General features: G+C 40.1%; 1 protein-coding gene across 2 annotated transcripts in view; it reads left to right on the plus strand.

Annotated features, from left to right (window-relative positions):
- The window catches only part of TG (thyroglobulin), a 167,409-nt gene extending 145,880 nt beyond the window's left edge, over positions 1 to 21,529 (plus strand). For both annotated transcript variants that reach the window (XM_080582061.1, XM_080582060.1), the window contains 5 exons: positions 573 to 754; positions 4,409 to 4,516; positions 15,133 to 15,273; positions 16,046 to 16,236; positions 21,161 to 21,529. In XM_080582061.1, the coding sequence (XP_080438187.1) occupies positions 573 to 754; positions 4,409 to 4,516; positions 15,133 to 15,273; positions 16,046 to 16,236; positions 21,161 to 21,276 (738 nt within the window). In that variant the 3' untranslated portion in view covers positions 21,277 to 21,529. The remainder of the gene's footprint in view (positions 1 to 572; positions 755 to 4,408; positions 4,517 to 15,132; positions 15,274 to 16,045; positions 16,237 to 21,160) is intronic.
- Positions 21,530 to 26,685: the final 5,156 nt, after the last annotated feature.

Here is a 26,685-nt window from a genome sequence, read left to right on the forward strand (position 1 = left end):
GCTACTTGCAATGGGTTTTAGAGGAGTGGGTTTTCTCTTCCAAGGCTAAGGCAGATATTATTCCAGGAGAGAACTAAATAATGTCCCTAATAAACATAACACATTTCTTTGTAGGTGTTTACTGAAGAGTCAGAGTGATATAGCCATATGTTAGTACTCTGGAATTTCCAAAGGAAAGGAGCAGTATCTCCCTGTCTTCCCTTTAGGTTTCCTGCACAAGCTCTCAAAAAAGATGACGTTGGGCGCATCCCCACTAAGGAACTATCTCTGTGGACTATTTCTGTGAGAGTCAGTTGAGTTTCTGTAGTATTAGAGCTACATAATCACAGCACTGCACCTAAAATTTGGGTTTATCTGCTTAGGGAGTCGGTCTTATAGTATGCTTTGAGGACGCCAATCCTGCTGTCTCATGACAGTCTTGGGAAAGCAAATGTAGGAATGTCACCTATTTCCTCCCCTAAATCAGAGGTCATGGTACAGAGGACTCATTCCAGCAGAGGGAGATCTGAGCCTGCGTTTTTCCATAAAAAAATGTTTATTTTGTTTGCAAATTCCATGTGTTTTGTTCCCAGAAATTTGAAGAAAGTCAAGGAAGAGCCAATAGCAAAACAGCGTTTTATCAAGCTCTGCAAAATTCTCTTGGAGGAGAAGACTCCAATAAGTTCATTGAAGATGCAGCTACGTGGTATTACTCCCTTGAACACTCAACCGATGATTATTCTTCTTTTTCTAGAGCTTTGGAAAATGCAACCCGGTAAGAAACTCATCCTCTGTATGATTGTATGATATGCAATCATACAATTGTATGATGAGGGTTAAGAAAGGTTTGTTTTGGTTATCTTCAGTGTGCATTTATATTCTGAATAATTTGAGAAAATCTTAATCAAATGCACAGAAAATAGGGAACAGGACTTCATTTTCTATGAGGCTTCCATTGTTAAAGTCATTGTTAAACAGCAACTGAAGTGATTTTTATCCTTTGTGAAAAGTTTGAGTTGGTTTTCCTGAACTATATATTGGATTCAAGTAACTAGTGCTTCTTTTTTTTACTCTTTCACATCAAAGATGTCTTGGTGGTGTGCACACTCTGCATCAACTATTCCCTGAGTCTTCTACAAACTGACTTTTATTCAAAAACAGTCACCCAGTTATACATTTTGCTGCTTTTTCCTACTTTTTTGAAATTTGGAGACATGACACCTGCTGTTGTAGACTGCAGAAAAAAACAAATATTGAAAACCAGTATTTTTTTTTAATTATTTTAAGTGCTTGTTTAGGTATGTGCTAGGTTTTTTTTTTGGTGGTCAAGTTTGAAAACTTTGATTTCAACAATTGTGTGAAGCCTTATATTATGAAACCTGGAAAATACATTTCTTCACAATGTTAGGCTTTCTACAGGTGAGTCTCCAACATAAAGCACTTTGTGAATGTTCAGAAAATTGTCTCTCAGCACAATTCTGTGCATTGCTAATCTCCATTTTACCCATAGCAGAAGAATAGGTTGGGTCACATGGTGGCTTTGATATGCTTTACCCGGTAGCAGGTGGAGAGCTACCAAGCAGTCTCAGATCATTTCTCTGAAAGGAGGCAAACTGAGAGGAAATCTTACCCCCTTTTTCCTGCCTCTGTGCAAACTCTGGGGCTGAATGTTTAACTGGAACAGATCTTCAGAAAAAAAAAAAAAAAACAGAAAACACTTTCCTCATTCCTTTCTCTGTTTCGCATGCAGATTAGTTACGAAAACTCTTTCCATTTCTAAGGTGGTATATTTTATAATCTGGTGATCTGAACCCAATCTGTTTCACCTCTGTTTTCAATTGAGGCACCACAACTACAAGCTCCTAGTAGCTGTCCTCTCAGCATTACAGCCTTCTGCTACACCATGGGCCTCTCCACAAGACTTCAGAGACAAGGCTTTCCTTTCAGTAGGTCTTTGTCCTCCACCAGAATCGCAGGCAGTTTCTCCAGGGGAGCCTCAGGGAGTGGAAGATGAACAGGAGCCAAGAGTCATTTGGAAACATCTGATCTAAGACAGCAGTGACTAAATCTGTTTGGGAAAGGCTTCTGGGTGGTCCAGGTATGCTGGTGGACTGTGGTCAGAGAGTAAACAAGCCCAGGAGGCTGTGGGTTGAGCTGTGTGCCATTTCTCAAGTCCTGCCCTGTGCCACGTCCGCCCAGGGACAGGACACCAGTCTCTGCAGTGTGATCTTCCCATCCAGAGCTTACCTCTATAAGGAGCTGTTACAACCCAGGGCTGTCACATTTGGTCATCCGTGTTCATCCCAGGGCTCAGTGTGGTACAAGTGATGACCTTTGCAAAGCTACAGCAGGTAGCACACCACTTGTTTGCAGCAGGGATGTGCTATACAAAGAGCTCTTCTGGCTCTCAGCCTGTAAGCACCCCACAGCAGCCTCATGGATGTAGGAATTACCTAATTACCTGCTTATTTACAACATGAAGGAAAAGGCTTTGCTAGGAAAAGAAGTGATTGGCTTAAAGAATCACCCCGAACAAGCACAAGGACCAGAAGTGAAACCACGACATCTGAAGATAACCTCCTTTTTTTTTTTTCTTTAAACGATTTGGAAATAACTCCAGCTACAGCAGAATGGGAGACAGCAGTTACAGAATTACAATCACCTACATCAGTATCATGTACAGAATAGAGAAAATAGTTTTGTTTCTTTTTTTAACAAAAAACTTACCACCAGCATAGATATTTAATCTCAGAAAAGTTCTATGTTGAGAAGTTATTAGTTGCTCAGGTTTTAGCAAGTTTAACAAGTTTAAGAAGAAAGCAACATAAGTGGTTGTTATAAATTACATACATTATGCATATTTTATGGTTTAAAAACATTTCCACTTTTAGCTACATTTCTCTGATATTTTTCCCAGGTATAAAATTAGTTTCACTTTCTTTTTCCTTTTTCCTTTTTCCTTTTTTTTTTTTTAAACTCTGGTATCCCATGCCTATAAGAAACAGACATTTCATTTTTGTGCTTTTTTTTTTTTAATTTGCCCAGAATAGCTGACCATTTTTTTTTTTTCCCTTCATAACACCAAATGAGAAACAGTTTAAAATAGTGAACGTATCTCAAAGCATTTCTTGAGAACTAATGCTCTCCATAGATTCCCAAGTATTCGAAGGCCATCTGCTCCTGTAAAACCTCATGCTGCTAGGTATGCGAAGAATGGTAATTTTCATTTCGTATGGGTGTTGTCAACCATAACCGTCAAAGAACATTGTGGTCAGTCGGCCCATAGCTTGTGGTCTCAGAGATGGGCTTAAAATAAACTCTGCTGAACCAAGATAGCTACCCAAACAGTGGCTTTCAGAATCGTATTAGTTAAATATAGCAACATGTTTTTATGCCTCTCTGGTGCTTCTTGCCACCAGTCATTCTTTTTTTACCCACCAAGTCTGAAGGAGCAGCTAGTGTTTCAGAGTCACTCAACTGAGAAATGAAACCTCCCACTTCTGCAGCAGATACGTTTGTGTGCTCATGTAGTTATGGATATATACACATCCAAAGAGGGTCCTGATGTGCATTTAAAATGAGAAGTGGTGATACATTTTTGTATGTAGGATGTTGCCCTGAGGAGTCATGATGAGATATCGTGCAGTAATGTGTCTTGCTGTCTTCCTGCCCCTCTTGAATCTCCTGTGCTCTTTCCAGCTACTGCTCCCCACACCTTCCAGACACCCAGCCCTTCTTTTTGACTCAATGGCAGCTAGGAAGTTTTGGATGTATTTGCTTCACTCACACCTTTGTATTGCAACGCATAGTGATGAACCGATCATTTAACAATTTCCTTGCACTCTTCTTGTTTAACCTTTCTCTCCCAGACATGCAGCTGCAGCAGCTATTCCGTATTGCTGAGCCCTGCCAGAAGCCCTGCAGGACATCTCCAAAAGTGGTCTCTTACCTCCCTCTGCCAGCTCTGGAAACTTTGCAAAAAATCACACAGAACTAATTGCTGAAGTGTTATCACTGATCCTTAACCCAGAAATATTTAAGTCTTTTTTACTGGATATGGTCGCAACCTACAAGTGCCAGAGGAAGGAATTTTCTACTATTACAAGCCATAAACTAGACTGAAAAGAGATTGCTTTTGGCCAGACGCTCCTTTCACGACAGAATCTATGTATTTAGTATTATCGTTGTTCAACACTCCATAAAACTGCAAGCATGGATAAACTGTACTGAATTCTAAACTGTACAGGGCTCATAGAGTGCATGTGGTTTGTTTCAGCTCACTTGAAGACAGAGATATAAGCTGTTCTGGAAGATTTAAAGAAAGCTGTCAGTACAGAGAGATGCCTGATAGTTGTGTTTTTATTTTTATTTTTGAGTCTTCTTTTTCTGTTATGTGACTGTCTGTTCCCTACTCCTCCTCTTTTATCAGTGACCAGTTTATCACGTGTCCCATCATAAACATGGCAAATCATTGGGCTGCTAACTCCAGAGGAAATGTCTTCATGTACCACGTACCTGAAAGCTACTCACAGAGCAGGTAAGGAGATATGTTTCATTGGTTTTCTCAGATTTATAGTTTGCAGAAACATGGCTGCTTGTTTCGGCACCTTGTGGAGTAAATGGGTAAATACATATACCTCAAATGAACAATTTATATTTGCAAAGGAAGTGTCGGGCTCTGGTAGATTATTCCTCTTTGTTGACTGTATAGGAAAGCTTTTCTCAACTGATGCACTTCAAGTAAGATGTCTAAGTTAGGTTTCGCTTTTCCAACTTACATACCTTTGCCTGTTTTAGTTAGCATTTTAGATTTCTTCTCTGTATGTGATAAATCCTCCACAACAAACCAGAATGTTGTCTAAGTCACATGGAGTTCACAGTTTTCAAGGTAAGTGGGGTAAAATTTTCTAAGGACTGAACATTAATTTAACACTGCCCCCTTTTGAGGTCAATGCAGTTGCATCACAGATGCACTGACTGGTCTTCGTTGTGGTCAGGGTCTGGGTTTTATTCCTTCCCACTCTAGCATCATGACTTCTGATCAGCTGGCAGACTGTCTCGTGGGAGGAAAAATATTTTTGAACATGAGCATTTGCAGACTGATGCTCTATGTCATCCTTCACATTTCAAGCAGCTTGCTTGGAAAATTTTCAGAAGTTGTATCATGATTTAGATGGAAAGGTTTAAATGCTAGCGAGAGGTGTAAATGAGTTGTTCTGTTGGGCTTAAAACAAGCTAGTAGGCAGAGACTATTAAGGTGGTCTTTTCCTGCTTTATTTAAACCCAGCTCCTCCTAGAAGTCCGGATGAGACATCAAGGTCTGTGGGCAGTGGTTAGCACTTTGTGCTGCTATGTGACACAACACAGTAGCTCCTGGTCCCTTCCTTTCACAGCCTGAGTGTGCAGAAGCTGCAGTGACAGCAGCCCCTCCTGTCCCCCAGAGCCACACATCAGGGCAGCAAAAAGCCCACAGGGATGCTTGGCACAGGGGATCTGCCGTTTCCTTACAAAGGAGCAGTATTTGCCCTCTGCACCCTGTATTTCCCCATTTCTCTGTCCAAAAAAGATTATTTTTGAGACCCTTTCTGTCTTCTGAGACGTTCTCTGGAGAGATGAGGGGCCAAGATTGTTTGGAAGACCTTGGGGAGGTGGGGGTCAGCGTGCTCCTGTTGGCACCGTTTGATACTGAGAAGTTGCCTGTATACTGTGCATTTCTTTCCTTTCCTGATAGTGTAGTGAAAAAGCATTTGAAAGAAGCCAGCCAAGATCTAGGTTACAGATGAAGGCTATTATGCTGTGGTAACACAGGCTGGCTTTCTTTTTAGTGGAGAAGAACTCAGTCCTCTGGGAGCCATTATTTCGCTGGCAGCTCCAGTGGGAATGTTCACAGTGCTCTGTTTGGCTACCGAGAGGCTGAGATAAGTGACTTTTACAAGGCTCCAAAAAGAGCCGAGCCATGGTATGCCAAACATCTAACCACACAGAAAGAAGTATTCACAAAAAAAGCTAGCAAGTTTTCTCTTGCTTTGGAGAATGATAGTGACCGAGTCATCTGTGATAACATCTTATTTGAATGTAGATGAAATAGTCCTTTTACAATGTAGAGTCACTGGTTTTGAGGCAGTGATTTTGAATTAATGAGAATTTCCTCTTCTATCTCGTCCTATTAAAAATATTTCTTATGTTCCTGTTATTTACCTCTCCTCACACTCTCCAGGACAGTAATAGTTTACATAGAACTTAGCTACGCATTTCAGTAAAATTTATGTTGTCAGTGGTCTTCCAAGCTAATTTACATTTTGGTACGGAACTTGCTGGTTTACTTTTTCACATAACCCTCTTTAAAAACAAACAAACAAACAAACAAACAAACAAACAATAAAGCCAGTACACTGTCTGAAATGTGTTGTGGGAACACCAGGCAGAAGTTAAGATGCTGTAGGCTAGGCCACTTGCAAGAAGAAATGGACCAAAATGCTTAATATTGCTTAATATTGCTTAATATTGCTGAAATAATGTAGTTTAGGTTGCAAATCCAAGCATTTAAAAACAAATTGCAGAATTCACCTTGTTCATATACCTACAGCCACTATTTATGAAGTGACGCCCTAGTTTTCCATAGGGCCTTTTTCACAACTTTCCTGAAAACCTCCCACTAGGTCTGTTGCTGAATATACTCCAAGTTTCTTGTTTAAACATTATTGTTGTTCATTCCTAAATGAATCCTTTCTTATTCTACATCCCATTTCTGCCATTTGACCTCCCTTCCTCAATCTCCCTACGGCATTCCCCCCTCCATACAGCATACGTGCATTGCAAGCTGCCCAGCAGCCTCCCTGCAAGCCGGTGCAGCAGCACTGTGGGGGCCAGCAGCTTCACATGGGACAGTGGCTAAAATTTGCAAGAAACCGCTAGTAATCTGAAACCAAAAAAAATGAACTGCTTGGCAACATTATTGGTGATGTGCCCTACGGGATTAAAACCAATGATTCACAGATTCACAGATTTCTCTAGGTTGGAAGAGACCTCAAGATCATCGAGTCCAACCTCCGACCTAACACTAAGTACTCCACTAAACCATATCCCTAAGCTCTACATCTAAACGTCTTTTAAAGACCTCCAGGGATGGTGACTCCACCACCTCCCTGGGCAGCCTGTTCCAATGCTTAATAACCCTTTCGGTAAAGAAGTACTTCCTAACATCCAACCTAAAACTCCCCTGTCGCAACTTTAGCCCATTCCCCCTCGTCCTGTCACCAGGCACGTGGGAGAACAGACCAACCCCCACCTCTCTACAGCCTCCTTTCAGGTAACTGTGGAGAGCGATGAGGTCGCCCCTGAGCCTCCTCTTCTCCAGGCTGAACAAGCCCAGCTCCCTCAGCCGCTCCTCGTAAGACTTGTTCTCCAGACCCCTCACCAGCTTGGTCGCCCTTCTCTGGACTCGCTCGAGCACGTCCATGTCCTTCCTGTAGCGAGGGGCCCAAAACTGAACACAGTACTCGAGGTGCGGCCTCACCAGAGCCGAGTACAGGGGCACAATCACTTCCCTCGACCTGCTGGCCACACTGCTTCTTATACAGGCCAGGATGCCGTTGGCCTTCTTGGCCACCTGAGCACACTGCTGGCTCATATTCAGCCGACTATCCACCAATACTCCCAGGTCCTTCTCGGCCAGGCAGCTTTCCAGCCACTCATCTCCCAGCCTGTAGCTCTGCTTGGGGTTGTTGCAGCCCAGGTGCAGGACCCGGCACTTGGCCTTGTTGAACTTCATGCAGTTGACCTCAGCCCATCGCTCCAGCCTATCCAGATCCTCCTGCAGAGCCTTCCTGCCCTCGAGCAGATCGACACACGTACTTAGCTTGGTGTCATCTGCAAACTTACTGAGGGTGCACTGGACGCCCTCATCCAGATCATCGATAAAGATATTAAAGAGGACCGGCCCCAGTACCGAGCCCTGGGGGACTCCACTAGTGACCGGCCTCCAACCAGATTTGACTCCATTCACCACAACTCTCTGGGCCCGGCCATCCAGCCAGTTTCTAACCCAGCGAAGCGTACGCCAGTCCAAGCCACGAGCAGCCAGTTTCTTGAGGAGAATGTTGTGGGGAACGGTGTCAAAAGCCTTACTTAGGTCAAGGTAGACCACGTCCACAGCCTTTGTAGACCACGTCCACAGCCTTTAATGATGTACATGGGTATCTTAGAGAAAGATCTGTCAACCATGTCACCAACTCCCAAGGGGCCTTCATATTCACTAGAGTAATTAGTGCTGCCAGTTATCAAGTTCTTCCTTGAAAATTATGACTCTCCTTAGGATGAGGAACAGATACTCTGCAGAGTGACATCAGCTTAGGCTAGAAGGTACAATGTGTGGGTTTGAACCTCTCAGCAGAGGTGAAAATTGAATCAGAGACCCTGCAAACACTCAGCTATTACATTTCTGAGTAAAAGAACACAATTACAGCCATTTCTTTGTGTCAATGAATGCAATAACCAATAGTACGTTTTGCACATAGTAGGCATGTATGGGGTATTTTGTGGGCACAAATACTGGTGAATGTGGCTGGAGGAACACCTCACTAGATATTCTGATCACTCATAGGCATTTGGTAGAAAAATAATTTCTCAACCTGTTTGATATTGAATCACATCTAGGTTTGCCATAACCTCTGTTTGTATAAATATAAGCATCTACAGCATTATGTCCATGGGACAACATAAGAGATAAAATAACACTTTTGACGTCTTAGGAGCCTAACTTCTTTCAAAGATCTCAGTTTACACAGGATATGGGCCTTTTCTTCTTTGTGTGTGTTGCTTATATCATAAAGATGATAATGTTAATAATATCTATTATATCTATAATGACTACTACTACTAACCACCTCACAGGGGTTTTGGAGTGGTTACACTAAAATAATGTAATTACAGCAATGGAAGACTATTTATTGTTAGATAAAATATCCTGACTGTGGAAATGGCCATTTTCTAATTAGGCTACTGCACAGTACAGTGACTCATTTCTACTCTGTCACCTCTCTCCTTCTTTATGTGTGTCACCCTAAATGTGTAACAGAAGACAGGGTTAAAATGCAGAGATGAAAAAGTACTGGTATTTCCTCTTGTTTCACATGGAGCAGTCCCTTAATAATTCACAGCAAGATAAACAAAAGGGAGGGAGAAGTCAGCCAGTAAAGACAGACCCAACGGCAGTGATACAAAGTAGACAAAAAGTTATTAAACACAGAGGAACTTTTAGGAGTACAAATCAATTAGCAAAAGCCTGTGTGACAACTGGATGTTTCTAAAATGTACACACACACTCAGACATGCACAGATGCAAGGGCAGGACTAAACATCCCACTCTAGACCGATGTCTATGGCATATGTGGAAAATCACATAAAACCATAAACTGACAGTTGTCGTATAGATAAATTGATCTTGCAGACAGCAAGCTATCCTCTTCCACGTGGTAGCATTCTCCCAAGCTTGGCGTGGCACAGTGTCTGCTTTACTCTTCAGTTCCTGTTTGAATGAAGTGAAATGCATCGCCAGCTCCTGCATTAATGATCTGTGGCAAAAATATATGTAGACCAGATGCCATTTTGTCACTCTCTTTCTGAGAACACTTAGGCCTTGGAGTAAACACTTACTGTAAACAATGCAGGAGGAATGTGAGTGCTCAGCATTGCCTAGGATTAGTGGGAAGGGCTGGAGTACAGTTTTAGTTACAGTAAAGAAATATGCGATAGAAGAAAGTATGTTTTGAGAGATAATATTATGAACTGTACAAAGATTTGCCTTGTTAACCCTTGAAGAGGTTTCTGGGTGATTTTTGCATGTTACTGATATATGAAGTAGCACTGTTTTCTGGGCCAGCATAGTTTCCAAGTCACACTGTGGTGCCAGATGTGCTGTCTTAAATATGATGATGGATAAAATTCAGTGCTCTGCTCACTGAGGAGACCAGATCATCAGCTGCATAGGATGGCAAAGCATCATTATTATCAATGGAGGGGTCTAAACTGAGACTTAAAGAGGCTCTATCTTATTAATATTACCATCATGATTGACACGAAAGCTTTAACAAAACTCTTAAACTGTTGTGCACTGGTCAGATTCCTCCAACGTTAATGAGCTGCTGTCTATTTTGAGTCATTTTGGTTAGGGCTGTCTTCACCTCCTGACTATGCACTCTTATGTATGTTATTGTGAGCTGTTAAAAGACTGCTCCATGCCAAGGTGAACATAACTGGCTGGATTGCAGTCACACTTTATATGAATCTGTAATTCTGAAGATGAGAACTCCTGACTGACAAAAAAAAAAAAAAAAAGTGTATAAATCCATTAACTATGTGAAGTATTTTCATTTTCTATGTGCTGATATGCTGAACTAGTTCTGGCTGCTCTTAATATCACTTTAATCGAAGGAGATCTCTTCTGCTTTCATAATAAACATAACCCGTGCAGATTACTCTGCAGTCCTTTAATCTGCCCTCCACGTGTTGTCCACTTGAGGCTCTCCCCGTGACTGTCTCTATTAGTCCATGAGTAGCAACACCTCGTAGTATGGAGGACCACTATTGAACAGGGTGCTGTGGAGGCAGACAGAAAAGCACAGATCAGGTCTCAGGCTTCAAAGGAATTCACCTAACCACAGAGGGCAGGTGAGGCACCAGAGAGGTGGTAACAAGCACAGATGTGATGCCCGTTGCTTCCATGGCTGGGCAGGCAACACAATGGCCTTAGGTAGTACACTTGCTGCAACAACAGCTTGTCACTGTTCTCTATAAAGCTGTCCTCCCTCTCATCTCCTAAAAATTGTTTCACTGTTCTTGTTGGAATTGCCTCTCATCCTTCTGGCTTTATCTGTTGCATTGTGACTGCTGCAGCTATGAAAACACTCACTAAATCAAACACATCACGCCATTCTCATGTCTGTAGACAGTGTCTCTGCTGCCGAAGTTTTGAGGTCTAGACAACTTGTTTTTTCTTCCCACAGAGTGGCTTAGTGGCCTTTATCATTCAGCAGATTTTTCAGTACTTGGATCTGATCTTAGTTAGGAAGGTAGACGTAAATGTACAAAGCACCAAACTCAGAAGAATCAGAAATCAGCTTTACGTTAAGCAAAATTCAGCTCAGACTCAAAAAAGTACAAATCTCTTTTTGGAACTGCATGTGCTGCAATGGAATGGGATCTTTCCAGAAAATGTAATCTAGCAGATAAATCCAGAGTCTGTATATGTAGAGATACCTTTGGTGCTCTGGGGGTTCAGATAAACACATCCACTTTTTAAGTAAATTCATCCATTCATTCAGCATACTGCCCCACCACAAAAAACACTCCAGTGTCAGCAAACCTATTGCTAGCTTTTTAATACAGTAATTCCCTGGCAAAATTCTGTAATGTGTTGTTTAGGAGTTCTGAGATGATAACAACGCTTCCTTCCTTTATTAAGATCAATGATTTATGTGTATTTTTCTCATTTAGCGTGAGATTTCAAGTTCTTAAATTTATTGTCTGCTGCCTCAGTTTTATTTTCTTCCATTGGCACAGCCATAGTGCAAAGTAGAACTTTGCGTGTATTGGGAATAAACCAAGTGGAAAAGACACAGCAAACTCCAGGATACTTTTGCAAGTCACACGTATCTATAGGACATTTTTGGTACAAAAGGGGATAAACTTGGCAGTTCAGTACCACTAGGAATTAAGCTTTTTCCATATGCCCTGATTTTCCTGAAAAGAAGAAAGAAAGAAAGAAAAGTGTTCATCTGTTTTTCACATGCTTTCCCCCATTTGTCTGGCAGGACTTTGTAATGTGAGGAGACACAATGAACCGAATGTATCCCCAGAACTGCAGAGTTCACACCAGGCCTTACACTGGCTCATTAGATTTCTATAAATATCTAGCTATCCTTTGATATATATTTTTTCACCCTGAAATCATGTACCATTTCCTTTTCTAAGATGTGTGGTTATATATAATTTATTCTTTAATATTTTTGCTTATCTTCAAAATGAACATTTCAGTCCAGGCAAAATGCACTGCAGTGTTGGCAGGCTGCTTCTCCTGACATTGCTGAGATGGTATCCGTTAAAAGCTCTGGATACTTATCTCTATCTGCAAATCTGCTAGTATTAATACAAAGAGAATTTATATGAGCCCAACAGCAGGGTCTGATGTTAAATTGTTGTCTATGGATTTCACAGTTTTGGATTTTGCCACCTGTTTGCTGTGTACTGGATAAATGACCTGCAGAAGTGAATCCTGAAGTGAAGTAATAATTCTCCTTCAAAGGGAACTCACTTTAGTGTGAACAAAATGGCAGGGTCTGGCTCTCAGCTTCTCCATGGTTTATCTTACCAGTGTGCCATTGGGGCACATCAGAACTGTGAATCTGTTTCTAAAAATTATGACATCCCTTTACATATATATATACACAGAAGATTTGAAGCAATACCTTTGCATTAAGTACTAGTTCCATGAAGTCACCAAAGCCAAGACTAAATCCTTACATGTAATTACATTCACTGTTCTTATTAAAGAGATCTGTTGCTTGAAAAGTGACTTTTTTAGTTGATATTAGTTTTTCTTCCTTAAAAACACTTTAAGAATCCCTTTTATCATTGTCTTTGCAGTCCTTCCCTTTACCAAACTGTCCTCTACCAGTCATTGGGCTCTGCATTTCCCCATTTAGAGCTGATGCCGATGAGTCAACTACTAGGCACCCTGGAGTATTGGGAGTGCAGTTTGGAGCAGCTCAGGAAAGAACAGCCTCCATGCAGAGCTAGCAGGGTACCACAGCTAAGCTAGACATGCTTATTTGTCACTTTTCTCTTTCTCCCACTCCAACAAAAACACCGTCACTAGCTGGTGCTACCTTGAGATCTCTCTGTCTGCTCAGAAATCCTACATGCTACCCAGAATCCTTGTTTGGGTTACTCTGGCCACTTTTCACTCCCCTCTGGTACTAATAGATGATGATCAGAAAAGTTCCCGTGATATTTTCCGTCTAGCTGCTGTTTAGATCTTTCACAGCTGTCTTAACTCTGTTGCTGATCTGTGCATGCATACATGTGCCTCTTTCCACTCTTAGGCTTCTGTTTTCTTTCTCATTCTCTTACTACTGATACTGGACAGGATATGGTACCACCAACCAGGTACATTGAAAGCAGCCCATCAAACTGTGGAGTTCTGTACCACTTTGTGCTCTGTATCAAACCCACTACAGTTGTACAAATAATTTTATTCCTATTAAGATCTCAGTAAAGGAGTTTACAGAATTTTAATCTGTGCCATAACTTTATAAGATTTCACCTCTAGAAACACCTGAGAACACCTCTAGAAACTCTGAGAACACAGATGCATTTGGGTGGACACCCTCACTCGCAGCTCACTTGTTTTAGATTTAGAGATAAAGTCACCCTTGATATGACTTCCCTAAATGGGTAGGTTTGTCCCTTCATTCCATCCACCTTAACTAGTTTCATGTCATCTTTCTATTCAAAAGTGACTTTTTATTGAAAAGATAATAGCTCCTTTAAATACATAATACCTTTGCTGCAATGCTGATGTTAAATATTGCTGTAATATATTGGGCCAAGCAAATTATTTTTAAAGAAAAATTATTAAACTATGATCTTGCTTAATCCTTCTATAAACATTTGGGGAAGAAAAATATGCTTTAATCTTGTTTCAGTTCTGCATTTTTTTGGTGAATAATCTGTGAATAATTCACTTTCCAGATGCAAAGTATTACTGAGGTATTATGATAAGACTAAGGAAAATACTACCAAAGATGTATTTCATTTAGAGGGTTGTGTGTTTGTTTTTCAAAATAGAGGCTTTGAGGAAAGGGTAGTCCCACCACTCATAACGTGAAGGAGTCATCTTGGTTCCAGTCCACCTGACCACGATGGCTTGAAATACAAGGCTTGTTCTGTGAGAGGCACTATCTGGGTCATATCAGTGCTGCTGCATTTCACGTCCAAAGATAAAATAGTTTCAGTTGTGCCACCTTTCAACAACAACCTCTGCAGCCACTGCAGATGAAATCCTTTTGAGTGGATCTGGGATTTGTTTGTATCTGCCTCACAGACATCTGTTCCTTCTCCCAGGTCCCCTGGCCCTGTCTGCCTTCATGCAGCATTTAACCAAGTCAATTGGATCTTTGTTTAATTGCATGATACTGAAAACACAACTGGACTCCAGACCACAAATATCTTGCTCTAAGTTGTGGTGCAAAGCTATATGTTGAGCATAATGTAGTTTTAATTTTATTAACAGAAGTTGTCTGCTCTTTTTCTGCAGGACTCCAGTATATTGAGTTGTGTAACCTTTGCTACTACGTCCTGCAAAAGTTGCTGTCTTGCTTGGCCAGTCTTGTATTTGAATTGTTAAAATATTACTTATTTTTTGTGTTAATCATTAGCTGGAAGTAAACAACAATGGTTCTTTCTTAAATCTGAACTAGGCGATTATTTCAAGCGGGTTTGACTTGACTGCCATACAAAACTTGGAAAGAACAGACTGCATGAACCAAAACCACCCACCCAGCCACCACAGAAATTAGATTAAAAGTACCTCTAAGAGAAATCTTCATAAACATCTCCTATTACATCTTTCCTTATCCAAAGACTTGGGGCAGAATCCTGGCCCCAATGAAATCAATGGAAAAACTCCAATTGCCATTAAGAAGGGCCAAGATTTTATTCCAAGTTTGTGAAATAAACCATAATTAACCTTCCATCATGGCTGCCAGATTCCATGTCACCATTTACTTCTGCTTTTTGAATTTAATTTTAGTGAAAATCTGTATAACCAAGTACAACCAAAATCTGAATAACTAAGTGACTGTTTTGCTCTATCACTTTCTCTTACATGCCTAGTTAATTCAGCAAAGGTGCCCTGCTGTCCAAAATTTCCTCTTATAACATATGTTAAAGACCCTTTACAGCAAATTCTCCATGTTATTGATTGCTCTTCTTTTATGTTCTGATTTGAAGAAGCCCCACAGCTCAGAACATTGTAATTAATGGTTATTAATTATTTAAAACTTTGCTTTATTCCTTGAATTAAATTAGCTCTGTTTCTCCCCCAAATACATAAATGATGGTTTTAATAATCTTTATATAAATAAATTTTTTTAGTTCAGGTCTGGAGCTCTTGCTTGATGTTCAGTATGCATTTGGACTGCCATTCTACCCAAAGTATGACGAACGATTTACTCTGGATGAAAAGCGCCTTTCCTTGCAAATTATGCAGTACATCTCCAATTTTGTAAACTCTGGGTAAGTATGTGACATTTAAGAGTTGCTATTGTTGGGGAGGGGGAAAGGAGTAGAGAGAATATAGGTCAGCTCCTGCCCTTATTCAGGTAGTCTCCATTTCCTCTGGCAATTTGTACTCCAGCTGAGGAGTCTTTGGTCAACAGTGTTGGAAAGTCATGGCCAAGATGTCAAGCAGATACTGAAGATCAGCAGTATGTTTTGTAGCTAGAAGTAGTAGGAAATTTATTTCCATGGAGCACATGCAAATTCTGCCTAAATATATGAGGGTCACAAAGGCCTCAATGTTGTTTCCAGAGCCTAGTTCTAGGACCCCAGTTCTGAAGTATCTGGGCTGAGAGTTCCCTTATTCCCAAAAGAAGGAGGAAAGCACATGAAGACACAGTGACCACTTTGCCAACTACCCTGAGAGTAACCCTCAGCTTTACTGAGTAGTGGCCATACTTGAGAGTAAGCAGTATCTCTGGAAAGCTACTGTGGGAACTACAACTTCACATGCTCTTTGGATGACCTTGGGATGCTCTGTGACCAAGGGCTGTTGAGGGTGCTGATGATCCTGTGTCTATACAGGCTCTGTGTACCTTAGGAAGTGAACCAGCCTTAACAAAAGGCTGTCAGATGAGACACCGTGAACAATTCACCAGTCAGGGCTGAATTTGAAGCCTGTTGGTTTTTCCAGAGACTGGATACACATTTCCTTGACCCAGCTGATCTCCTTCTGCCTTCTACTGTTCACATCATTGTTTTCTAATAGTCATTTCTCCCCTTCCCTTAGAAATCCAAACTACCCTCACAGTTTCTCGAGAAGAATGTCACGGTTGATGCCACTCTGGCCAATGTTTCTGCCAAATGATGATGGTGATAACTACAAAGAATTCACCGCTTCCTTGCCAACTCTTAAAGGATTAAAAAAAGAGGACTGTTCTTTTTGGTCTGATTATATCAGAAGACTGAAAGAATCCACAGGTGAGCAAAATGTTTTCCATCATTAAATAAAGATAAATTATTTGTTTAGTGTTTTCTTTTGTCTGTATTCCCATTAACACTACAGTTATGTCAGCATGAAAAAAGACTTTTCATAGATGAAACATCTTACACTGTCCAGGGTATATGTTTGGGACTATACTAACATGGAAAGCATGCAATATTGAACATATTTCTTTCACAGTAGTTAGTCTGTAATAAAGTTTCATTGTCCTGGAGTTAGAGCTAGAGAAGTCTTCCTGCAGTGATTAAAATGATGAAGCCATACCTTCTTATAGTTTGCTCCCTATTTGCAGTCATAATATAGACTTTGCCTAAACTAGAAGACTGGCCTCTTTTGTCCACTAGAAGCAGGTAACACAAGAGTGATGAGATTTAGATAACTGAGAGGGAGCACAATAACTTCCATACTCTGCAAAGTTGTAACTGAGGCTTTAGATATGTCTTAATATGGATTCTGCATGTCTTGCCTTCACACTAGTTAAGTTCCTTTGGATTTTTTGTTATAGTTGTGCTGGTTACACCCCTCGTAGTTCTCCTCTGTATCCATAAATTTCCATGCAGCTGTAAGATTTTTTCCTCCATTTTTTTCCTATTTCTCAGAACAGTAGGACTCAGTTGAGATTTCAGTCTGCTGCCCTGTACTGAACTCTCAATTTATTTTGGTAACTAAACTTCTCTTCATGACTGTGTGTGTTGTTAATAAATTTGGATAGCCTCAAGAAAAGCAAACAAAACTATCCCTTTTTGGCAGGCTCAGATTTGTTGAGCTGTTCTTGAAGGTCTGCAAGCTTACAAGTGTTTTTATGTCCTAAGGACTCATCTTCACAGTGAACACAGTCCAGATCCTTTCTGATTTGGAAGGGCAGTTGCATTTTGGTGAACAAAATGTTCTCTCCAAGACAATGAGCTGCCCAGGCTATCTCTGAATCATCTCAAATGGACTGAGAATGATGTTTAAGTGACATAAAACTATAATGTCTCAGAACCATCAAATTAGTGCTTTCTAAACAAACACAAAGAATAAATGTTCTTTTTCAAGGGACAGCCTAAATCATCACTTGTGGTCTTTCTTCAAAAGTGAACTAAACGTTTTACTGCAGGCCTTTTCATCAGTTTCTTGGTATCCTTCAGTGTCTTTCAAATTCAGAGGGGCCATTTTGATCTCTCCAATGGCTTTCTGCTGGTCAAGATATTCCTAGGTTGTAAACCTTCACTCTGATTATTCAACGTTAAACAAGGTTGAAATCTTGTTCTGATGCCCTGAGTAGAGCTTCTAGATCTTTTGGGACTTAATTTTCCAGCATTCTGCTTGTGTAATGCTAGTCCAAGTTGAAGTCCCTGAGCACCACGGACAGAGGCTACTCTCAAGCCCTTACAGGAAATCCCCCAAAGGTGGGAAAATATCTACCAGGGAAGATTGTTTTTGAGATCTAGAAGGTTTTAAACTGTCCAAACTGGCATGAGAACACAAAGACATTTGTGTATGGGTCAGTCCAAAGGTCTGTCTGGCTCAATGTCCTGCCCTCATCAGTGACCAAAGCCAAATACTTAAATATTGAAAGATGGAGAGAAAAAAAAACACACTGAAAGAGCTCACAAAAATGAGTCAAATTTTGGAAAACAACACATACAGTGTGAGATTTATGTACTACATATTATCAAGGAGAAGGTTTAGAAAGTACATGTCAACATGTTATCCTGCAAGCAGAAGTGAATACGCCCTGCCTGCTCTTCAAGCCAGTGTTTGCTTGGCCTCAGCACCATGGTAATGCAGCTACAACAGTTCACTTCTATTAAATTCCATCTCATAGCAACGTTGGCTTGTCACTTTGCTTCTATGGTCATCTTCAATCTTATCTTGCCCTGGAATACTGAAACTTCTCCTATGAGTTCTACTTAAACAGGCATCTCATCAAGTCCATTTCAGCTCAAGACCTCAGTACAAGATGGGGACTTAAAGAAACTCCTGATGTGGGCATCTGGGTAATATTTCAAGCCCAATTCCCTATTAAAAAACAACTCCTAATGTCCATCAGTTCAGCTAGCAGAATTGTATGAACTTCAGATGCTGATTGCTGAACGCCCTCAACTTCTTTTTGAGAGGAGGTTGTGCTGAAATTCATGTCAAAGGTGTGTCAGCTCATCAGTATGCAAGTATGGGATCACTTGCATTGATCCTATAAATCACATTCAGCAGGAATGGACAAATGGGATTGTAAAATGTGTCCAAGTCGGTTCGGTCAGGAGAAATAAGGTCTTCAGATTTTTATTATTATAATTATTTTAAATCACTATGCGTCATTTTCCTGTACAAGGGGTAGCTTGCTCTACCTCCCTTCAGAGCGGAGGAACTGCATTCTGTCTTTACATGAGTGCTCCAGACTTTCTGTTCCTGGAGTGCTGCCAAGCCATCATACGGGACCCTTGCTTTATGTTGGATGATAGATTACAGACATCAATGCTGCAAACCATTTTTGGCTGATGCACCTGGCACCTGGCACTCTGTCCTGAAGGGGGACTACTCGGCAGTCAGATACTATGAGACCAAATCTAACAAATATTTACTGGAAAAATGAGCAGTTTCCTGCCCTTCAATAATTATAAATCTCTGTGATAGTGTTTTGGGCTGCATGATACACTGTCCAGTCTGACCACTGAGACCCAGTTGTTTTAGGCTGCAATTTGTGGTCTCACACCAAATAGATGATGTTCACAAGTATGGCAGCACGAGGCACTGCTGATAAAACAAGCCAGGTTTCACATCCAAGTGCAAAGCTGTAGAGAGTCTGTTCTGATACAGTCTCAACCAACTGTGATGATTCCTGTTTTTTCCATTTCAACACTTCCTTCAAATCAATATATTTCTAGCTTCATATATTGCCTGTAATTTATAAGCATAAAAAAAAAAAAGTAATATTTTTCAGTAAAATGGAGATGAACTGGATGAGCCGGTGGCCATAAAATATAACTGCAACTGATGTTTCAAAAACTTGATCCTTTATTTACTACCATGTGAAATGCCTTGACTTAAAAATGACAAATTAGGGATGACTAAAGGCTAAAAGCACCATACCTTAGTCCCTAGGTATCAGTCCAATAGAAAAGTGAGCTACACCCAAACTCCTAAATTCAGGTATTTGGAATAAAACCTCTGTTATTTAGAATCTCTTGTACAGATGAAGTTACATGGTTTTTAGGTTATTCACTGCTAGATCTAGATTCTGTTGTATATATATATCCAGCTAAACTGTTACCTGTAATTTTCTTTCCATTATGTAAAAATATTGTTCAAGGTTAAGTAGGTGTTTCATTATGTGATCAGACTGTAATATTTAATGATGGAATGTGTCATTTATTCCTGGCTTATAATTGAAATAGATGTTGTTGTAATTGAAGGTAATTTACCAAAAGTAATTTCAAAAATGCAATGATTCTTCATTGTATTTCCTGGCAGTGACTTTACAAGTTATGGGGAAAAGTTTGAATCTGTTTCATTGCAGATGTTTTATAAATCTGTTGAAATTTTGTCTGAAACCAGTTTGCAAATTTGGCAATTTGGGGGGCAGTTCACCTGGAGAATTACGAAAGAGATAGTGCTTGAAAAGGTTTGGATTTAGTAAGTGGAGTTCCCATGGTTGCATTTCAGCGTGAATCCAAAGACATGATTTATATTCTAAATCACGATGGTTTCCATGGGGATGATCAAAACCAAAAACAAGAAGAGTGGCCATTGTGGAAAAAAGCTGTGGATGTCTTTTTCCAGGGAATGTGTTAACAACTTGAAATTCAGTTAAAAACAGGAACTCCAGAGTGTTTATGGATACTCAGACAGTATGTCTGAATGCAAAAATTCCCCTTGCATAGTGTGGTGGACTGCACTGCATAACAGTGAGTCACTTTACAAGGGGCCTTTCACTGCATCCCAAACAGGTTAGCTGGGATCCAATCCATATCCCTTACTCATCTAACTAGTATCTAAGTAGAACGAGTCCTCCTAAAATAAGTGCCTGTGTAAGCAGTGATGTCACTGTGGAGAAGGAGATACCTTTAATGCCTCCGATGTGAAATCTTGTCTGCCTAATGCATGTGCCTAAATGTAGACATCTGTGTCTAAATTAGCCAGACTTGACCCCACCTGTACATTTAGAAAAATCAAAGGTTAACAAAACTGAAGACTTCTCCATTAACTCTAAGACACTATGTGTAGCCATGCAAGAGTCCAAACAAAGCAACAGTATTCATAGTTCAGACTTCAGTCAAGGCCGAATCAGGAATGTTGTGGTTAGCATTCATCTTTTACTCATTTTATTCACACCTTCTTTTTGGAAGTCTCCTCTAGAAAACAGATTCCTTTAGTCTGAGGGACATCTGTGCAGCACTGAGAGCACTCTGGCTAGGTTACATTAAATAAACACCATCAGTGCACTTTCTTGGCACAGTTTGGTCTTGTAGAGGCAACGGCACTTCTGAAATAGGGTGGAAGACTAAAATCACAGAACGCAAAGAGTAAGGAAGAAGAGGTCTATTAGAGATGAGTTCTTGGGGCTTTATGCATTCCAGACAGACAAAAAAAAAAAATGCTCCCCAAAATTTCTGCCTGGTAAGGAAGTATCAGATCAAACAAAAAGAAGAGAACAAGTCTTGCACAGGTGTAGTGCAAACTATCTTCAGTGGCAGTTATTTAAAGCATGCTGGAAGCATGATAATTAATTACCATTAGTTGATCTGTCTTTACCCTAAAGCATTTTGCAAGTGGACTGCAACTGAGAAAAATAGCTTCTTGAGCATTTACAGCTGTATAAACAGGCTCTTATTAAAGTGCCATTAATAACGCATATACCTTCTAGCTTGCTGCATAAAAGATGCTACATATATTTTAATCTTAATTATATTGTCTTTGCAGGAAGTGCAAGTAATGGAGAACAATCTGCAGAAAACAGCTCTAGTGAAGCCCCTAGTGAAGGAGTTACCTCCCAGGAGAGCCAGCCAGCGGGAGACAAGGTGGCTTACAGCAGATAGAACGTTACTGTCCTATTGGATGGGTTTGCCATGTGATTGTACATCCATACAACTGTGTCACACCAGATAAACAAACTTCTTCCTTTAGTTAACGCTCTGAACAAATAAAGTAGACCTTTCAAGAAAGTAGTCTTTCAAGAAAACTTTTGAAGATGGCACAATGGATATTATTTTAGGTCAAAAGAAACTGAAATTTGCAAAGTGGAATATCAATAAACACTTCAAAAATTAAGTAAAAGTTCTTGGACTCTATTTCTTGCCAACACACAAATGCCTATACATTATAGTACCATCAGCCAGAAAAGGATGAACTTTGAAACTCTGAGAAGTCCCTCAGTTGATAAGGATTGAATTTGCTCATATCTGTGTCATATCTGACTTCTTCCATTTTTCTTGCCTTATCATAAGCCGCAGGTAGGAGTGGGACCATGGTTTGGCATTCTGGAGAAAATTAAAAAGCTTCAGAATAGGGAGGGGTTGGTCCAGGAAGAAGGTTTTAAGAGGAACTTGAGAGAGTGAATTAAGTGTGTTCACATGAAATCAGGTATATGCACGTGCTATATTCAGCTCACGAACACTTGTGGAAATATGTGTAAGACCATTTGGGTAAAACACAGCACACAACAGAGATAAAGCAAAGCTTCAACTAAAGTTTAGAATATCCTGCCCTTGGAACATTTATCTTTTGTAAAGGGAATGTGAGATACAGAATAGTTTTGGAAGTGAAAGGAAAAGCATATTGATGTGCATCTCTAAAAGCTCTGAAGGTAGTTTGGGTTAGGTTGTTAATCCATTGCTGGGATCATTTGGCAACAGATAATCCTTAATTGGCAGTATATCACACACTTGTTCATGATACTTGAGAAGAAATGAAGTTACGTCTGCCCTAAATCTAAGAGCAAAATTCCCATTGATTTCAGTAGGACACAAATTTCTTTTGCAGTGTTGAAAGGATTTAATAAAACAACTCATAAGGTTTTGTTTGGTGCTTGGGACCTGTGCCAGTGCACGAACTGTTAACTGCTGTCTGCCATGAACACAGGTTTCCAAGGATTTTACCTAGTTAGAAGAAAAACTCTATAACACTTATAGTTCTTATACTTGCACCCTGTTCAATAAACATTAAAAAGAACGGAAGAATCAAGGAGCTTGCTAACTTGTTAAGTACAAAAAAGTAAAGATGTGGCAATTAAACTATGTTGCCCATTGTTATCTTTTTATATGATAGCTAACTGGCAAGGAAAAAATAAAAGATTTAAGGCCTTTTAAAAAATCCCAGATCTTAATCATCTAGCTCAACAGAGCATGCTTTCTTTCCACTAACTATAGATGCTGCAGTTGTGATTCCTTGGCCAAGGCTGGTTTACTTGTTCCTCTTTTGTGGCTGCTCCTGGAAATGGATGCCTGACAGATTCTATTTAAAACTTACCATACCTTGCCAAAACTTCTTATATTAATAAAAGGTATGAATTTGCATGCATTCAAATATGCCGTCATGCACACGTCTCCAGCCTCGGGAAGACCCAGAGCTGAGTTTCAGTTTTTCATATTTATTTAACAATAACATGGGTTAAAGAACTGTGGGTCTCTCCAGTGCTCTTAACTAATTTCTACAGCACCAGCATCCCTTGGCTTAACCCTAACAGTTCTGTAAATATTTACTGATATACATATCATGTTTATTGATATATATATATATATATTCAATCTTCAGTAAACATGAAAATTTCTTTTTCATCCATTACACAGATACATTATAACTCATCTAAAAGTATTCTGGGTCACTGTTTGCTCTCTATAATGCCCCTCCTGTCTTTCATTCCAGATGCTGAGGCAACTTCTCCCATCTAATGTTCTTTGTTCCTGCACTGTACTGTCCCCTAAAATCAAATTCTACAGAACATCAGCCAAATCCCTGTGAGTTAGTGACATTCAATGGGGTATTGTTTGTGGAGAATGGGATTGGCGTTGCCATATGCCTGGCTGTTTTGTCACACTGAGTCAAGTAAGCACTTTGGGGAAAAATGGGCCATCAGACGAACAGTTTTGATCAATCAACCCAAAATCCCACAGCTACTGTTAAAGAGACATTGAAAGGCTATTGTATGGACATCGGGGTCCTAAATATAATACTTAAATAATTCAAATCCCCATGAACCGTAAGCACATATATATATATATAATTTTTTTTAATGTAGGTGGATATTTAGAAATATAATTGTAAATGAATAAGTGAGTTTTTTGTTATTTATTTATTTTTCCTCTCTGTGTGTAACAGCTTTGGTAGCATCATTCCAAACAAGACAGTTTTGCAAAAAGTAATTAATTTCAGTTCTAAACCATCAAATCCTAAAGAAAAATAAAAATAAAAAATAAATTTAATAACTGTAACAGGAAATGCTCAACTAAACATTAGGGTCCTTTTCATAATTCTGTGAGCTCACTGTCTTCTGCACCAGAATATCTTAAAGCATAATATACACAAAACTGAATACCATTGAGAACTAACTATTAAACTCAGCAACCCCAGTATTAATCTGCTGCCCTGGAGCTGGTAAACAGAGGACAGATTTAAAATACTTCATTACTGACTCATGTTTGTAAAAAACCAAACATATAATCTTTCCTCACTCACTCCAGCCTGAACATGGATATGCCTCTGGAATTTGAGAAAATTTTCAGCTAGCAGCTCAGCAGCTTGGCCTTATAGCCTCCTAATTACAGTCTTACCCATCTGGTAGGCTTGCTAGGTATGTATGACCGGACTCTTAGATCACCCTTCCTAAGGTATTCAGCTTGGTTCTCAGTTTGGTAAAGAACTTTTTAAGCACAGATTTTTTTGTAAAACCTCTTCATTTCATTAGTAGCTGCCTGCTCCAAATCCGCCCTGTTGCACTGAAAGCAGCTCTTTGGTCCATTGTCTCTCTCCCAGCTTTCTAGATGCACCCACACTCCTTTCTATGGTGCAATATATGTTTCCTCTTTTAAAAATGCAATATTTTTTTCCCTGTTGTCTGCACCCTTTCTTTCCCCTATGCTAGTCCTACATTCTCCATATCTCTTTTAACTCCCCTGTGCCACAGTGAATGTTGATGCAGGGAAATGCAATCTCATGATCCCACGTATTCATCTAATCTCACACTTCACCATTCTTTCATCTTTGGTCCATAAGCTCAAACTTCTTTGAAATCTGAAGTGACTTTTGCAGCAGCACAAGTTATCCAGTCTTTGGTTTTAAATCTGCTTCCTGCTTTTATTATGGTTTCTCATGGGGAACCACACCAATGGAAACAGCCCCGTCAAATCCAATAGGGAGACTTATAATATAAGGGTGGGCTGACTGACAGAGAGGTCATGCAACTTTAGTCTTAATGATACTGAGAGGCCAAGTCTGCTCCCACATATAATTCTTAGTAAGAAAATTACATTCTCAGACTATTTAGGTCATGGTGCTTAAAGCTGAAATACCAAAGTCTTCAGTGATCTGGTAGTGAAACAATGCACAGAAGCATGCTGACTAGACCCATGCTTTCCTCCCTCCTGCTGGAAAAAGCTATTATTTATGGAAAGTGAAGGATCCTTTGAAACTTCCTTGTGAGCACACACACAGATAAACTAAGTTAATGCTAATTAAGTCATTTAATTCAAACTTTAATTCAAAGACAAGCCACCAGAACCTTTCAGTACAGAGCTGATTTATGTTACATTTTAAGGCTTGGCTATCTAACCTACAATATTTTATGTGATTCTTTTGCTCAAGAGATATTAGGCAACAGGAAAAAAAAATGTATTGTATTAGAAATATTTTACCGTGCAGAGCTGAAAAGAAAACAACCGACTAAATGTCAACACTGGAACATTAATTGTTTTCATAAGTATTTGACACATACAGCTGGAACATCACGGTGTTTTCCTGCTGTTGCAGGCACCCACATCGTATAATTCTCTTGGTTAAACTTACTGATTCAGTCTTTCACCACCGCAGCATCACAGCCAATGCTCTTTATTGTTTGAAAGGCTCCTATTATCTCTAACTTGCTCCAGTTACAGTATATAGCAGTGGCTTATACAGTAGTAACTATAGATTTATGGACCATTGCTCCTCCTCACATGAAGCTAAAAAAATAAACATGATCACAAAGCCAAAGATCCTCCTCCACATGGTTCTCATTTGGTCTTTGAAACATATACACCCCCTAGCAGAGATTTTATATAAGTTTCAGGTGGTGAGAGAATTTGTTTAATAGGAAGTGTGATAGTCAGTGTTTTAAGCTTTTTCTCTTCCCATGATGTTGGTCTGGCCCAAGGCCGAGAGGTCACTAGTTCCTGCCTCTGCAGATGTGAATCCTCTAGTGTGGACTTCGGTCACAATAATGTGAGCTCCGTCTCCCAGTTTTCCAGCTGCCCAAGAAAGATGCTTTGATTCCAGCAGTGACCGAAACTCAGCACACTTCGTGCCGTCAAGGAGAATTAAGACAGTTTCGCATCAGGATTCCTGCCCGATTTACTCATACTTTAGGAGGCTGGCTGTGCTGATGGTGTGGAAAATGCCACGTTTCACAGCAGAGGCTCTCAGTCATTACAAATGCTGTTACATTGTTGTTTTAAGGAGATTTCTCTTTCCTTACAGTTGTTATTCCTCATGTATTATGCTATCGTGCTACCAAAGCCAACATCTCAGTAGCTTATCTTGGCTGCTTCCCATACAATCATTCTATAGAAAAGCCAGTGAGGAAAAGTCAGCGAAGCTGATAGTATCTTGTAGGCCACTGGACTGGATATTTTTAAACATTACAGCTGTTTTTCAAAGCTGCCTAAGGAATTTTCTAAGTCAGATCCCACTAACCTGTAGGGAATTTGAATGCCCGGTTCCCATTATGGCTTTGGAAACCCCACCCTACATCTGTGCAATGGTCAGTGCTTATTCAGGAGTCTTGGCCCTTTTGTAATGAGCGGATGTCCATGTTGAAAAGCACCATTGCAACTGGCAGCTGTTAGAATTCCTGCTGGCTTGTACAGGGACAATTCAGCCTTTTGCTTGGCTTCCCTGATGAAGACTGAGATGTTTAGCAAGAGAGATCAAAAGAAGTTTGCCTATTATTTTTGTTTCATGTGAGTAGTTGGCCAGTTTTCAGGGGTAGCTAGCTCTTTTCATGACAGTTGTTAACACATATATACTCTCTCACGTACAGGAGTAATGCAAACCTACATACCCTTTTTTGAAACCAAAATATAAAAGGAGTCAATGGGGTTGCAATCAGTTTACAGCACCATTTTATATGTGCCACTGAAGGTAGTAAACTGGTCTGTGTGTGTCAGGCAGTTTAAGAGAAACGAGAGCCTAAGCTGAAGAGCAAAGAAACTTGCCATTGCTTCTCGGTTCATCCCCCGTAGATCAATACATCATGT

This window comes from Anser brachyrhynchus (assembly GCF_964034855.1).
Source record: "Anser brachyrhynchus genome assembly, chromosome: 2".
NCBI lineage: Eukaryota > Metazoa > Chordata > Aves > Anseriformes > Anatidae > Anser > Anser brachyrhynchus.